The sequence below is a fragment of the Gymnodraco acuticeps genome, unplaced genomic scaffold (assembly GCF_902827175.1).
Source record: "Gymnodraco acuticeps unplaced genomic scaffold, fGymAcu1.1, whole genome shotgun sequence".
Taxonomy (NCBI): Eukaryota; Metazoa; Chordata; class Actinopteri; order Perciformes; family Bathydraconidae; genus Gymnodraco; species Gymnodraco acuticeps.
Genome location: NW_022992090.1, coordinates 1,282,028 through 1,298,753, shown reverse-complemented (window position 1 = coordinate 1,298,753; position 16,726 = coordinate 1,282,028). Strand labels below are relative to the sequence as shown.

Genomic DNA, 16,726 nt, shown 5'->3' with positions numbered 1-16,726 from the left:
TTTTTAGCTTCAAATGAAAGCTCTAAATGCTCAGTACAAGGGGAAGTAAAAGGCAACAGAGATTGGCACAGAACCAGACAATAAACCATCTGTTTAAAATGGTTTCCCTTTGGGTCATTGTTGCAGTCCGTTGAGGCCCGTTATAGAAATCCTGTATACCCACACTCCCTACAACATCCTCCAAAACTGCTCTCTTAAGGCAGACAGTATGCTGTACTGTAGTTTAAAAAGAAACTGGCGTCTTCTCAAAGGCAATATATCGGTTTGCTTCCCAAATAAAGTTCCAAACTGCGCTTTAGTTGCTTCAGAGGCATACATAATGTCCACATGAGTTACATGCAGTGACTGAGACAATAAACTGCAGTGATTCTGGACAACTTAAAAATAAATGAATTCCCTGACATGCTCTAATCCATTCCTTACTATACTATACATCTAATTTCAGTCTATCTACTTATAATATATACTTAAAATTATTATATGCATCTCTGCTGGACATTGCACACTTATAAAAGAGTAAGAGCTCAAATCAAGGGAACTGTCATTTGTAGCAGTGCGTAGGGTCCATACTAAGTGTACTAAGTGTACTGAGTTTACTGAGTTTACTGAGTGTACACCACAGCCAAAAATAATCTGATTTATAAACATTGTGCATGCACACCTGTGGGCAAGGTTCCCTTTATAAATTACAGTCCTAGTGGGCATGTGGATCAGCCTCATATTGCGCCTCTACATGCCCACCTTCAACCACGGTCAGTGCAATGCACCTCATGAATGTTGATGAATCACTGCATCAAACCGCAGAGAGACACAGATATGGAGGTACCAGTGGGTGAGGAGGTCCCATAACATTGCTTCCCTCTTGATTCTTCCCTGCATATGCATCATGCAGCAGCAGTGTCACTGCAGTATCTATAAGCTCACTGCAATCAGACGTGTTACTTTAACATACCAAAATCAGCTGAACAATCAGTGATCCCCCCACACTTTGGGAAGTTAACTGAACATGGAAGTTTGTAACAAAATGTATTAACAATGAATTTGTTAGACACAAATTGACATGCCTTATGATTGGAACTCAAATGAGAAATCTGAATGGCTTAAACACTGGATCATTAGTGAATTTACACAATGTGTATGGACTGCAGGTGGGAAAGATGTGCGTTGTGAGGTGACTAGAGAAGAGAGAATGTGTGTTGGCCACTGCGGTTTCTCCAGAGCACTCGTTTAGCCGTGCAGCAAAGTCGTGTAGTGTGCAGACATCTTTTTTTTAGAACAATAAAAACATACTTGGTGATATATGCACAGTATTAAATATGAATCTATAAATAACTATTGATTCCCTTTTCCTGTAAATCTTTTAAGCTATTTGATGTGTTATGGGATTTCTACGACGGATGATGTTTTGAATATTTAAATCCTTCAGCCTAGTTAACGCAGTTAAGGTGGAAAGGTTGCGTGGTCAAGTGTACTCGCGTTTATTATTGGGAAACGGCCCGCCACACTTGTTTTAATCCTCCACCGCCATATCTATTGTCAGTTGCATCCAGTTCAGCCCACTCCATTGACCTTTGTCTTTCGACATTGAAAGGTGCTGATTAAATAGATATGGCTCACTAGCTAAGGCACATATACTGCTGGTTGGAATTTTTACAAAAAAATGAATCTGATTTGAAGTGAAATTAAATGCACTAGGCATCATTTTAGGTTTAATGAGTCGTATATATTTTGCTGATAGCCTTATGACGGTTTGGAGAGAAAAACTGAATGAGTTCACATGTATTGGTCTTGATGGCAATGCTTGATGAATAAAGCATAGTCTTCTTGAGGAGAGTTATGCAACTTGTTTTAATTTTGATCAACAACACTGCGATTGAATTGTATAGTTTCATGACCTTCTGTAGTTCTGCATAGACTAAACACCAGTCTGTAAGCTAGATGGAGAGCAAGAAGCCTCACAACATTGATCTAATTCAGAGATATCCCTCATCCTGACCCACTGCTCTTTAAAGGAGGAAAGAAGCGGATTCTATTGATTAGTATTGAATTGCACACTGACTCCAGCTGAAGATACTGACATTCCTCCCATTAGTGTATTACTCTTGCTCCAGCATCTTTCTTTCAAGTTGTGCTGCACCCTGATAGGATGGCTTTTGAGCATCTGGTCATCGAGTTTCAAAATAGCTTTCTCCTTCTCGCTCGTGTTCACTTGCATGAAATGTACGATTTATTATTTTGGTAATCAAAGGTTATTATAACAAGATCAAGCATATTGATTATGTTTGCAAGTGAATATGATCCTGATTAAGAGTGAGTTCAGTTTCAGATTACCTGGTTTTCAAGCTGATCAGACTTGTTGTTTTCCTATGTATGACCGTAGCAAAAGTGCAAATATTTCCCAAGCAATGATGATGATAATCATGATTATGATCAATACACAGAGGAAGATAATAATTGGGTTTTTGTGATGATAATCATCACATTTCATATTTGGACAATTGATAGAGATAATGTTAACTTAGAGGACATTTTTAAATGCCATCCGCTACTTTATTTAATGTTACTAGTTGCATTCAAGAGTTGTTATGAATTCTATGTATGTGTAGAATTTAGGTTGTCCAAAAATATGAAAGCGTGTAGCATAACTGTCATCCAACTCAGTGACCCAATAAGGTCCATTGTATTTGTTTTGTCCAATATTACCAATAACACTTCAAACTTAAAGAAGCTTTACAATCTTTACAGAATACAACATATCAAATAGGGAAACAATTTAAGAAACCTCAGAAAGGCATACATCTGTGGCTCTATTAAAGGTTTGTTGGTTAGGGTAAGCGTCAACCCCTGGACTGTGTATAGCTTACTAAATTATCATATCCAATGACAAACAGAATAACCGATTTGTTGATTGGATCATCGTTACAATAGGTAAGGAGGGGGTCCAGGCAATCATGATAGATTATTCTGCTGATAAGGACCAGGGCTTTTAATGTCGATTGACAGTGAGATCCGCAGGAGTTTTTTCTGTAACAGCCTTTCCTGCGAGTGAAGCTTGTATTTGAAGTACCTTAAGTTCTGTTTTATTCAGCGCTTCCCTACTTTGCATTCCACCACCCACCTAACATATCTCTTACATTCTTAGTTGCCTGTGCTTTTGACAGGGTAGAGCCATAGTTCCGTTCTTTGTGAACTTGAACCTTTAGTTAGCTTTTGCATTTCTGTGTACCCTTACAATGATAACTATTTTCCACTCAGAACACTATAATTTATTATGTGACCTGCATAAATTGTGTCTGCATCTGCCAAGGAGCTTTCATCTTCTTGGTATATATATTTTTTTGCGACAAACCTCCTCATACTCTGGAATACTAAACACTTTCCTTTTTCTTCATGTACAGTTCTATTCAACAGGAGTAAGTAAAACGTTGAGATACATCAGGATCATGGGCAAGCTTAGTGACCGAAATGTAATCGACTAGTTACAATAAACGAGACATCCTTTTTAAAATGTGAAGGATGTTGGAGAAGGACATCAGGGTGACTACAGTTCCTGCTAAAATGTGTATTATGACCATTTGACTGGAACCCATCTGGAGCTCAATGGGACACAGTGCCATCTGTTAGTAGGCACCCACTCTTAACCTCACCAGAGCACAGAGGTGGGGGACTCAAGTCACATGACTTGACTCGAGTCAGACTCGAGTCAAGTCATGTGACTTGACTCGAGTCAGACTCGAGTCAAGTCATGTGACTTGACTCGAGTCAGACTCGAGTCAAGTCATGTGACTTGACTCGAGTCAGACTCGAGTCGCATATTTTTGGACTTGAGACTTGCTTGACTAACATTGATAGAAGACTTGACTTTGACTTGGTATTCATGACTTGAGACTTGACTTGACTTGAGACAGATGACTCGACTAGGACTTTACTTTTTTTAATTCAATATTTGCATTTGTTTTTGTATTGTACGGAGCCCCTAAAGCTAAAAAAAAGATAGTGTATCTCGTTCGCACGAGAAAGTTACCGGAGCGCCAAGTAGGAAGTGGAGCACACAGGAGAGAACCGTTTCATTGCAGACTGTAATGTTTATGTTGGGAAATGACAGTGCATACATTATTTTAGATATATTTCGAACTCGGACTCTCATTCACTACATGAAATCGCTACAGCACCAGGAGGCAGCGGGACGTGTAACTCCGCCTCTGAGAAGTGCAGCACCAGCGTGCAAAGAGCTGTACCTTTTACGCAACGCTGGCCCGTCACTGTGTTTACTTTCATTAGAACATCTGAAGAGTGACCGCAGGCTGCTACGTTTAACCACACATCGAACTGCCCGATCCCCCCTATTACTCGTTTTATGAAGGAGATGTCCGGTCACTAAGGCGCATGATGTATTTGTGCTCTGCTCAGCTCTCTCTGTGTGTGTGTGTGTGTGTGTGTGTGTGTGTGTGTGTGTGTGTGTGTGTGTGTGTGTGTGTGTGTGTGTGTGTGTGTGTGTGTGTGTGTGTGTGTGTGTGTGTGTGTGTGTGTGTGTGTGTGTGTGTGTGTGTGTGTGTGTGTGTGTGTGTGTGTGTGTGTGTGTGTGTGTGTGTGTGTGTGTGTGTGTGTGTGTGTGTGTGTGAACGGCATTTGTTTTCAAATTACAATGAACAGTAATTTACATACATCTGGCCAACTCCATATGTATATGTGGGTGTTCCCAAATGAAAGAAATGTGTTTAATCTTAATGTTGCACTGTCTGCACACACACACACACACACACACACACACATAATGCACCCTGGTACATACACTATTCCGTTGTATTGGCTTTGATGCAATATTTCTTATTGACACAGTTAGGAAAACAATGAGACCTTAGACAGACCACGGAGAAATGCTGTGACCCTGCTGAAGGGGAGCCAGGGCAGGAGGCTTAACATGTTGATGTAAAATATTTGAACAGCAAGTGGAGGCAAAAGTGACTGCACCCAAAACAATAAACCTGCTAGCTAACTAGCCTAAACTCAGTAACAGAATGTGGGCAACACGTTCTTCTCCACAGCCACGCGACCTCTGAGTCAGACGTCACTTCCCCCTTTTCTATCCTACGGGTACAGCCACTCCCCCTGAACCCCGTTTCCCTGCCAATTACAAATGTGGGCCGGAAGGATTTAGGCAAAGAAAAAAAAAATTGTTTTTAATTTCTTTTTTTGTTGGCCCTCTGGCCACGCACAGCACCGGCCCACCGGGAAAACTCCCGCCCCTGCTCCTGTTATCACTTTAGAGCCCTTTTAGAACGTATAGGGTTATCATTTCAGCGCCCCACTCTCCATTGCTGTTTATGTTGAAAATAAAACTACACTTTTCATAACCACAATATTTTTAACTGATTTAAATGCGGAAACTGGGGTTATTCATCAGAATTTTGTATGACTTGACTTGTGACTTGCTTGACCTGAGCAATTACTTGACTTGACTTGCTTGACTCTCAACACAGTGACTTGGGACTTGCTTGAGACTTGTAGGTTAAGACCTGAGACTTGCTCATGACTTGCACATGTAGGACTTACTCCCACCTCTGCTAGAGCATAAAGAAAGCTCTTTTTGAGGCCAGTTAAAATCTGGCCCGATGCCTCTGGCTGGGTGAATCAGACCCTTATCTGAATGTTTGAAGTGATATGCTTTCCATGATATATGCTTGGTGAAGGCCTAGTGACACTATATGGAGGTCTTTATATAAATACATGTATTTCTACTATGTTCTGTGTAATATGATTGTATATACACATTTAACCTTTTTTTGGTTGTATACATAATGCAAGCAGCTGTCAGAGCATCTTGTATTACAATATATCATAAATCCTGTATTCATTTTCCCTCTTTGAACCACTATTGAAGTAAATTGCACTTCTTCCTATCGGTTTTTTAAAAACACTGCATGGGGAAAGCGGATTGTTACCTAAAATGAGGACACTGTTAAATAGCTGCATTTTACTTTGATGTCAAACCTACCTGGCAGCCTTTACTCTAACAGCAAACACTGCTTTGATGAATTGTGTCACAAAATCTCCTGAAATCAATTTTAAAGGCATTTGACATTGTCAAAGTCATACTTTTATTTAAACCCATATAAGACAAAGCTTCTTAGAATCAACCCACTCACCATGTATAATAGTTGTTCTTTAGTTGCTGCATCTGTGAATATCTATCATTTTGCTCCCTGCTCTGTGCCTCTTAGGTTACCTTCCTTCCACTCACGTATCCTCTCTATCTTTTGGAAGGTTTGATTATTATAAATAGTTCAGAACCTTTTTTTGTCAATTTCAGCTGTCATGTTTACATCCAGGCCACCCACTTACTTGCATTGTGGAGTGGACTTGTGTCTGAGTGTTTGTACATTGATCGATTTTTATTTTCGAATGTTTGTCTACGTGCTATCTGTGCCTACACATTGCTTGGCTATTGAAGATTCAACTTTATTGTCATTACACGGTGCAGGTACTAGTAACGAAACGGTTGCTCTGCATTTGACCCATCCTACTTTTAGGAGCAGTGGGCTGCCATACGGCGCCCGGGGAGCAGTGTAGGGAACGGTGCCTTGCTCAGGGACACCTTGGTAGCACTTGGTCTCTCTGGGACTTGAACTGGTGACCTTCCAGTTGCCAAGCCAAGTCCCTATGGACTTCGCCACCAATGCGTCAAGGAGAAGAGTTCTGTATGAGTGTATTATGTGCTTTTCAGTGTTATAACAAAGGTCTTCCCACTTTCATTTCATATGTATTACTTCTGCAGCAGCACAGCAGTCACTTTTAATACAGAATTCAATCATCTTATTGACAGATAACTTGTATATAAGCATTTATCTCCAATTCACCTTTTTACTGAGTAACAGCCTGTAATGGGTGCATCAAAAGTGAAGTATTAGGTGAGATGTGTGCTCTCCCTGCTGATGTGAACATTGTGAATTTAAGGAGTCACCTCTAGGATAAATGAATCTGAGCTTCTTATATTTTCTGTCTGCTGAAGTGACTGTAGCTCAAATGTAGCTAAAGTAGCTTATATCACTATAACCCATAGCTAGGATGACCATTGCTTTGAAGCCTTTAAAACACAGTATCAGGCCTCGAGGCACCTGGCAAGTGGCTCTGTAATCACTTCATTCCAATGGAGCCCAATGCTTCTATCAAGTCATACTTCTGGGATTGCTTTGTAATTTCACAGTGATTGCTTCAGATCACAGTCAGAAGGAATATATGATTACAGCCAATAGTAGAACAGCTTTGTGACTTGTCCCAGTTTCTAAATATTAAGATGAGCGGAAAGAAAAGAAAAAAACCTACTCAATTATTGTTCAATTACAAGCATATTAAAATGAGGGACTGTGTAATTACTCGTTTGGTTTTAATTAAATCATATAATTTTGTATGTAGGTGTTGGCTGATTCAATGTAAATGTCACATTAATAATACAATGCATTTTTTATTAAATGAAACTATATCAAATGTTTTTAGGAGATGCATTTTTTGATTTTTCCCATTTTGTGCAGAAGAATGATCGCTGTCTACACTTGTGTGTTGTGACTCTGTCCTAAGCAATAGGTTTGGATTCGTGCCCAGAGCCGCTGCCTCCCAGTAATGGACAGAGAGTGGGCGACCGCTACACTGTGGGTGACATGGTGTCCTTCCAGTGCGATCAGGGCTTCACGTTACAGGTAGGTGAAGGCATGCAGGGCAGCTGAGGCACATACAGCTCTCCCATGGTTATGATAAGTGAATCATATCTACCTGCCTGAAGTGACAATTTCAAGGGAATACCCCAAAGGAGGAGTCTGTCAAGACTGCATTACTAAGTACTCCTTCAATGACATTTTTGTGTGTGTGAGTGGAAGTGTCTGTGCGGGGAAGAAATGTGTGAATGCACAAGGGTGGGATAACTGTCCACGTATTTATGCTTGCATCTTTATTGTGTGTACTTTCCTCGTGCGCTACTCTGCTTGAATATTCGTGTGTGTGTCTATTACAAAGCAGCTTTAATTTCCTCCAATCCTCTTCGAGTAGATACTGTAGCCGGGCGCTTTTTGAGCCGTAAAACCCTCGAACGGGTGATAGATTGTGTTAACAGTGGCCTTACTAATCCCTCACCGATTCTCCTTTCCGGTTCAGGCATTTGCTTCTACTCACATTCTTTCCAGACCAACCAGCTACTTCTTACACACATCTTCAGGCTGAGTGTTTGCACACCACAAGTAGACCAGAGGCTAGTGTAGAAATAAAAAACAGAACTTCAACTGAGGATTTTTAGTTCAGTTCTGTGTGTGTGTGTGTGTTTTCTTGTATAGAACACCTTTGTCTGTTTTCAGGTTTGACATAAGTCTACGAGAATGTATATCCTTTTTACAAGCATCTTGTCTGCAGGAAACGTTTCGTCTGCAACATATTTTCAAAAGGATTAAAACAAGTTCCCTGAATGTTTTATAGATTATTAACCTTTTATATCCTACATTTTATATTATTTTTGATACTAATAGGACAGTTTTTTTTGTTTTGTTATCAAGCTTCAACACATCTCCCTGCAGTCACACCCCGGGTGGTACTCTCCCTCTCCTCCTCCTGATATGCCATCAAATATGTCCTCACAAGACCTTGAAAAGAGGATTTAGAAAGAAACAACACATCTGACTGTTAACCAATTCCAAAGATCCACAGAAGAGAGATATAATCTGCTTGAGGAAGACCCGTCTATTTGATCTCTTGGTGTGTTTTTTTTTTATTACACTATTTTGAAGGTGGATGGTAAATATGTTCTGTTTGTTTTCCTCAACAGGGTAATGCATATATTACCTGCATGCCTGGCCCCGTCAGAAGGTGGAATTACCCCGTACCTCTTTGTTTAGGTAATGTATTATATACAGTCTGACATTGCCACTGTACTGGGTTTCAACAAGCTGATTTTGCTGACGACATAAACCATATTTGTTGCATCAAACACAGATTTAGTCTATTTTTTAAATCTTTTGCCATTCACCTTTCCTCTTTGACTTTTTCCTTGTTTTTATTTTGTATTCCTCCCTTAGCAGTACTTTACTCACACATAGCCACACAATAGATCAATGCCCTCACACAGGACTTGTTATTATATTAAGGAAAGCTACAATTGTATTATAAGACCAGGGAAGGGAATGATGGGTGGGTGTGGGGCTTTGAAAAGTGGGGATTATGTATTTTCTGCTTTCCCCTTCAAAATCAATAAGGCTTTGCACCATCTCAATGTGTTGTTTGATTTTTGATACCCCTGATGAGAGTCTCTACTCACACCCGACACTTCATCTTAAATTGATAGAAACAGTGACGGATTCCAGAGATTACTAAGGAAGCGCGCCACTTTCTCTTTAGACACACACTGTTCTGCTGCCCTCAATTACTCATAAACACACACACACACACATATAAATTGCGAACACACACTTGAAATGCTTATAAACACACACACACTTGCACACATAAGTACTCACTCAACACACTCTTCATTTAAATGTTCTGTCCCTGTGGTTTACAGTTAACTGCAGACACAAATCCCAGCTTTACTGTTGACAGGCCTGTTCTCGGGCGCGTGCACCCTCGTTAGCTCAACTCCTCGCTCGTTTAAAGTACACACGCTCAACCCAACACCCCAGGATCTTTACCCATTTTGCTACTGATAAACTCACTTCAAAGTGGCTGCATGCCCCTACACAAATACTATAACATCTTCATAAGCTCTATTGCGGCAGTAATCTTAAACAAAGTGCAGCGAGGGACTAAACAAGAGAAAAAACACTGTGGACGCGCAAAAACTCAGTCTTTCCAACACAGTATGCATTTGACCTTTTATTTCCAAAGCAAAAATGCAATATTCCATATCCATATACGTATATCCTTGTGTGCGTGCGTGCGTGCGGTCAACAACAATTGTCCTTCTCTAGCTCACTCCCCCATCTATCCCAAAGTGCGCAGGTAAAAGCAACCGGATATAAGCATAAACGTCACCACACAAATCCAATGACACGCCCACCACCTATAGAGACTCAAAAAACATGTATCGTAACAAACACAGAAATGGCTTCATATGTGGCTCCTACAAGCTCCTCTCCTCTCATCCTCTCTTTCATTTGTATACACAAACGGGTCACGCAGGTTTCCCCCACCAGCATCACAATTAAATCCTGACATAGTTTGCGCTTAGTTCCGGCCTTGGTTTATCATCTCTGAAGAATTGGCAGCAGTCCCCCTTGTGTCTCAGACAGTTTTCTACATAAACAGATCAGTTCGGTTTCGGATGGGAACAAGAGGAATGATGTGGCTACAGTTTACATTGATGCCTCCGGTGGTTGTAATTGCATTACACCTGGGTGTTTATGTAAGACTGGTGTATCTGAGGAGGAGAATGGGGGACGAGTGTAACCTTCACAGCAGGCTGACGTGTTCTCTAATGCACAGTCAAAGAAGAGAAGTGGGGTGTTGCAGGGGGAAGGTGAAGTAATCACTGCCACCGCTGAGCAAAACTGTGCTACTCTTTTGAAAATTGCCTCCCTCATTTAATTTTAATTTACAGCACCAACAAACGTGGAATGTGCCTGAGTCTGTTTTCTGCCGGATGCCCTTATGGAACATAATCCACACAGTCAAGCGGAGATGTACATGCACAATGCATAGACATGCTTAAACATCAGAGACATAAGCTACCCCCTATCCTAAGCTCATAAAGCACACTCGCAGCACTTCTTGTTCTCTCTCTCGCCCACTAAAGTCCTCCTCTTCTACAGTCTGAGCAAATGTGGCTAACACAGACATTACCACTACTGTTACTTTTCCTGCTTTTTTGTACACATACACAACAGTTGTGCATGGACTGAAAATACATATTGCTCTTTGCCCTCCCACCATATTCACTCCACCAACTGTTTTAATTTGTTTTCCCATGGAGACGATCTGTGGAGAAGTGACATGTTCTTTCTCCTTGGTTGGTCACCCTCAGCTCAGTGTGGCGGCTCTATGACAGACTTCAGCGGCGTCATCCTCAGCCCCGGCTTCCCGGGGAATTACCAGAGCAGCCTGGACTGCAGCTGGAGAGTTCAACTCCCTATCGGCTTCGGTCTGTCATCTCCCTCTGTTTTCCCTTTCTTCTTTGTTCTGCTAGCTCTAATGTCTTCTCTACTGCTTTTTTCTACATCCTACTGTAAACTCCTCAGAACTTTCTTACTGTGTTAAAAACCTTGATAGTTTTAGGCATGCATTACGTTTGAATTAACCTTCTGTTAAAGTCATGACAAAACATACACATTCACTCAGTTTGTTTTCTTTCTTCTTTTAAGGGATCCATCTGCAGTTTATGAACTTCTCCACAGAGCCTGTTCATGACTATCTGGAGGTGCGAAGCGGGAACCTGGAGACGGGCACAGTGATTGATCGGTCCAGTGGCCCTGTGCTGCCCAACTCTCTCTTTAGCACCACCCATGAGACCACTCTCTTCTTCCACAGCGACTACTCCCAAAACAAGCATGGCTTTCACATTGTCTACCAGGGTAAGGAGCAAAGATGTGTCCTTATGGTAAAGTTAAAATTAGGTGTTATAGGCGATAGTTTTCTATTAGAACACTTAAAGGACCATTAGTCAAGTAAGATACAGTCAAGGGACAAAAGATTAGCCCGGCAAGGCAGACACATTCACTGAGGTGGAACTAAGATTATATAAGGTTAAAGTAAAAATAAACCAATGTTGACCTCCTCTGAGACATTCAAGGGCACATATCCTTGAATATTAAGTGAATAATTCGTATTGGCCTTACACTGGGACATTACTTTGAATTTGAGTCCTTTAGACAAAGTATTTTTAGAATGTTTAAATTTTGTGAAATAAGAAATGACAAGACTTAGATTTTGGGTCTTCAACCGCCATAAGTTTATCAAACATGGGTTTCGTAAACCTCCTCTGTTGTGTGTGGCTTCTTTCCTACCCAGCATACGAGCTACAGAGGTGTCCGGACCCACGACCGTTTCGTAACGGCATAGTGATCGGTCAGGAATACAGTGTGGGGATGACCATTTCCTTTGAGTGTCTTTCGGGTTACACTCTGCTTGGAGAGCCGTCTCTTACATGTCTGCATGGAGTCAGCAGAAACTGGAATCACCCCATACCTCGCTGCGAAGGTGATTAGCCCACTGCCTCTTTTTAACAAGCCAGTTGCTTTCTAGGCAGTGTTTTGATATGTGTGTGTCAGTTATGTCTTGCTCACAAACTCTTGAGAATGTCATGTATGTTACTTTCTAAGAAGATGACTTAAGTTAAGATTACACACTACAAATAAGATAGAAGTCATTTCTTGAATCTTGTCCTTTACTCCCCCCCCAATAAAGCATCTGGCTCACTTTTACCACCAATGTAACACCACTTTAGTGAACTATAAATCGACACAGCCCATTACATTGATATATGGAACATTTGCAAGTTTTTATCACAGAGCTGATTACACCTGTCTTGTAAATTTCAAGGAGACTTCTCAGATGTCTCTCTGGTATTATAAATCATTGCTTTTTTTATTAGTAAAATGAAGCACTAACATATGTCCACTACAAAGGTTGGTATTTATTTGAGAAAATGCTAAATAGTTTTGCTCCATCAACACTACATAGCCCTTCAACAGTCCTTTTTTTATCCTGAGGGCAGCACTTTTGCTTTGACTCTTAGTTCAAAGTCACATTTTAACACGTTCCAACTGCAGGGTTACGACAGAGAAGTTTTAGTTTCTGAACTACTCAGTGTCATCCCATTCATGGCAACCAGTAACTGTCCCCTGCACTGGTGCATTTCCCCCACAATATTTCAGTGATAACCCAATAACACACAGTTATGGTTCGTTTTATATACAGTAAGTGGTGATTCAGTCATAAAAGCATGCAACACAGTCTCACTCACTGATAGTCCAATAGCGACGCTTGATCAGGGTCCTTTGGCGTGCAGTTGTGATGCACAGAGTCTCCTTCAGCTTCATACACGGACGCAACGAGCTTTCAACTGATTGCAATGTATTCCCATCGGCAGCGGTATTTGACGCTCAGGGAAGCACCGCATCGGTTCATGTCGGCGGCAGTTAAAGGCAATGTGAGCGTCCATTCCCATTGGATAACGGTGCATTTTACACCCGGAAGTAAGTACTCTCCTTACTGTCGATTGAGTTTACAGTGATATCTGCACTACTCATCAACTGAAAAACACCAGATTATCCTTGTTAATTACACAACATTGATTAGTTTAAATTGTGTGCAATGCTTTTGTGTTTTTCCCCTTCGATTCGGAGAAACAAATATTTGTTCAGAGTTTAGGATGGCAGAAAACACTACACTACCCAGAATCCCCAGCTATCGTTTAGCACTACACCAGCCGCTTTGCTTGACCCCCGTGATTAGTCCTCAAGCTCTGTGATTGGATGTTGGAGTGGCAGTGCGTCAAGGTTACGCCGAGCGTCAAACAGCACTTTGAAATGGAATGAAACCCATCGACGACCCCCCCCCAGAACTACACTTGCTGGCTATATGTGTGTTTCGCAACATATTGCGCGTCTCTACTGGGAATTGTAGTTTTGAAAGACATTTTCGTATTTCCCATAATTAGTTGCCAGTATCAAACTGTATACATCCCTGGAGGTTTAGGGGGTTGGAAACACATTGGTGTCCATATACAAGTGATTGGAATATGATATATTAGATACATAATTTGTAAATTGCAGCCAGATGAATGTTATGGATGTTGTTTCAAAAGTTCAGGTGTTTAATAGTCTTCTGGCCTGTGGGATGAAACTGTCCTGAGTCTAGTGGTTTTAGTCCGGATGCTGCGGTACCGCCTGCCAGACGGCAGCAGACAGAACAGTTTGTGGATGGGGTGATGGGGGTCTTTTATAATCCTGAGGGCTTTCTTTAAGGTTAACGTGGTGTTTTTACTCCACTACATTTATTTTAGTTACTTTACAGATTTGCATTAATGATGTGAAATATAAACAACCCTTGAATCAGACTTGAGTTACACCTGAGTAAAATTCAGTGAAGGTGATTGTCAAGTGCCAACAATCAGGAGAGATATTTGATAGTTGGTGCTTAAAAAGACAAAAAATGTATCTGCAGATCTCTATAAAGTATATTCATTACTCGTTCTTCTCTAATCGTTCATTAAAAACTGTATATAATTGCTATTTTGCACATCCCTTTCAAGATTTCAAGATTTTCAAAGGTTTATTGACATATCATATACACAACTACGGTGTAGTTATGCAATGAATGAACAACTTGGGTCACAGGTTCCTGAACAGTGCATTACAAGACATCTCTCAATATATGTGTACCTCCATCATTAAACTGTCATATTCTGCACATTTCTTATTCTATCTACATACATCTTATAAGAGTATAATATGTATAATATCGGTTCAAATAAGTACTTCAACATAGTTAACATCAACCATCCAATATATTAGACTTTAAAGGTGGGGTAGGTAAGTTTGAGAAACCGGCTCGAGATACACTTTGTGTTATATCCCATGGAATGCTCTTAACATCCCGATAGCAATGAATATCTTAAGTGCTTTGACAAAAAATCCATAAAGAAATGTCATCTGTGGAAGCCGTAGTACTGTAAAAAACATGACCAATCATTTTAGCCGGCCCGGCTAAAGTAACTGGATGGCCTACCTGCCTGTCAGCCTTCCATCTGTGCACAAGTACTTTGTCAGGCTTAATATTTATCTGTAGATACCCCCAAAGCTTTTTGCTTACATCTATTCAAAAGAAGATCTTAGCCTAAAGTATTATTTAATGTGTTAATAAAGCCTAATTAGTTTGTCTGTTTTGCACATCCTCCTATTAATATCTTTGTACATCCGGCACTAAACTGTTTTATTGTAGAGATCATTTACAGTATCTTCTTGATATTTTCTATTCTATATTTATATCATTGACTTTCTAATTCACATTCAACAAAACATGCAGCAGACCTTAAGCAAGGCAAGTTTATTTATATAGCACCTTTCAACACAAGGCAATTCAAAGTGCTTTACAAAAATGAAAGACATTCAGACAAAGGCATTTAAAAACAGTAATTAAAAAGCAACACAATCTACCTGCATTGCAATTATTCTAAACGTGTAATAACGTGCCTTAAGCACTAGGTGGTTCGGGTTCAAAAGCTGTCAAGTTTACAGTGTTAACACAATACAATATACTGCTGTTTCCGGTTTGGTTTACGACGGATATATTTTGTTATCCACACATATATGTTTTGATATTCGTAACACAAAAGCGATGGAAAAACCCACAGCAACACAGAAAAGATGGTCTTAACATGACCCAGCAGTCTAGTTCATAAAAAATAATAATATCAAACAAAATATTACTATTAACTTTATTGTGAAATTAAAACAGAACGGTAAAAGAATAGTTTCCGGTCTATTAGCCCAATCTCTGTAGATAAATAAAGAACTAAGCCAGATGTGTAATATGTATGCAGCCAAACCATTTATTACAATGCATTTATGTGATGTCTTTCAAAGAGTAAAGCAAGCACTAGCTGAATAAAGTATGATTTTATCTTTTACGAAACGTTTTTTTCATATGGAATGCAGTCGGAGGTCAACCAATCACAGAGCTTGAGGACTGATCACGGGGTTTGTCGAGCAAAGCACATGGTGTAGTCTCAAACGATATCCGAGGATTATGGGTAGTGTGTCTTCGGCCATCCTAAACTCCGATACAACTATTTGTTTCTCAGAGTCAAAGGGGGAAAAACACAAAACCATTGTACACAATTTAAACCAATCAATGTTGTGTAATTAGCAAGGATAATCTGGTGTTTTTGAGTTGATGAGTAGTGGAGATATCACTGTAAAATCAATCAACAGTAAGAGAGAGTACTTATTTCCGGGTGTAAAATTCTCTCTTATCCAATGGGAATGGACTCTCACATTACCCTTAACTGCCACCGACATGGACCGATGCGGTGCTTCCCTGAGCGTCAAATACTGCCGCCAATGGGAATACATTGCAATCAGTTGAAAGCTCTTTGCCTCCGTTTATGAAGCTGAAGGAGACTCGTTGCGTCACAACTGCACATGGGAGCCTGCCTGCAGGCGCCAGTCTCAGGACACCTCCACTCTGAGGACACCTCCACTCTCAGGACAGGAAGTGCATGCACGCTAAGAATTACAAAATAAAATCGCCACTAGCAGTACAGCGCCACTTTCCGAACAGGAAATGCACGCAAATACAAAATAAAATCGTACTGACACTTATTATATACATGTATATATATATTAAATCAAATCAAATCAAGTTTTATATATATATAGCACATTTATAAACGATTTTTGGTCGAGCCAAAGTGCTGTACATATAATAAAAATAGCCTACAATAGAGACACTTTACAGCAAATACAACAGCACAGTTTGTTCAGAATATCAGTATGAGAAAAACGACACCCTCTATCCTTAGACCCTCACATCGTACAAGGAAAAACTTCCGCAGTGTAAGGGGAAAAAATGGGAGAAACCTCAGGGAGAGCAACAGAGGAGGGATCCCTCTCCCAGGACGGACAGACGTGCAATAGATGCCGTGTGTAAATCGAAGAGATAATACATTTTACAGCATATAGACCGAATGTTAGGAAATGCATGTGTCTGTAATAAGAAGATGAATCCACGAGGATGTCAGCTACAATCCTGA

General features: G+C 40.4%; 1 protein-coding gene across 3 annotated transcripts in view; it reads left to right on the top strand.

The window, feature by feature from the left end:
* LOC117537447 (CUB and sushi domain-containing protein 3-like) overlaps positions 1-16,726 on the top strand; it is a 268,893-nt gene that overhangs the window by 165,169 nt on the left and 86,998 nt on the right. For 2 of the 3 annotated variants that reach the window (XM_034202670.1, XM_034202668.1), the window contains exons 38-42: positions 7,576-7,694; positions 8,807-8,876; positions 10,997-11,113; positions 11,334-11,543; positions 11,980-12,168. In XM_034202670.1, coding sequence (XP_034058561.1) covers positions 7,576-7,694; positions 8,807-8,876; positions 10,997-11,113; positions 11,334-11,543; positions 11,980-12,168 — 705 coding nt within the window. The remainder of the gene's footprint in view (positions 1-7,575; positions 7,695-8,806; positions 8,877-10,996; positions 11,114-11,333; positions 11,544-11,979; positions 12,169-16,726) is intronic. The other variant, XM_034202669.1, reaches the window with a different exon arrangement.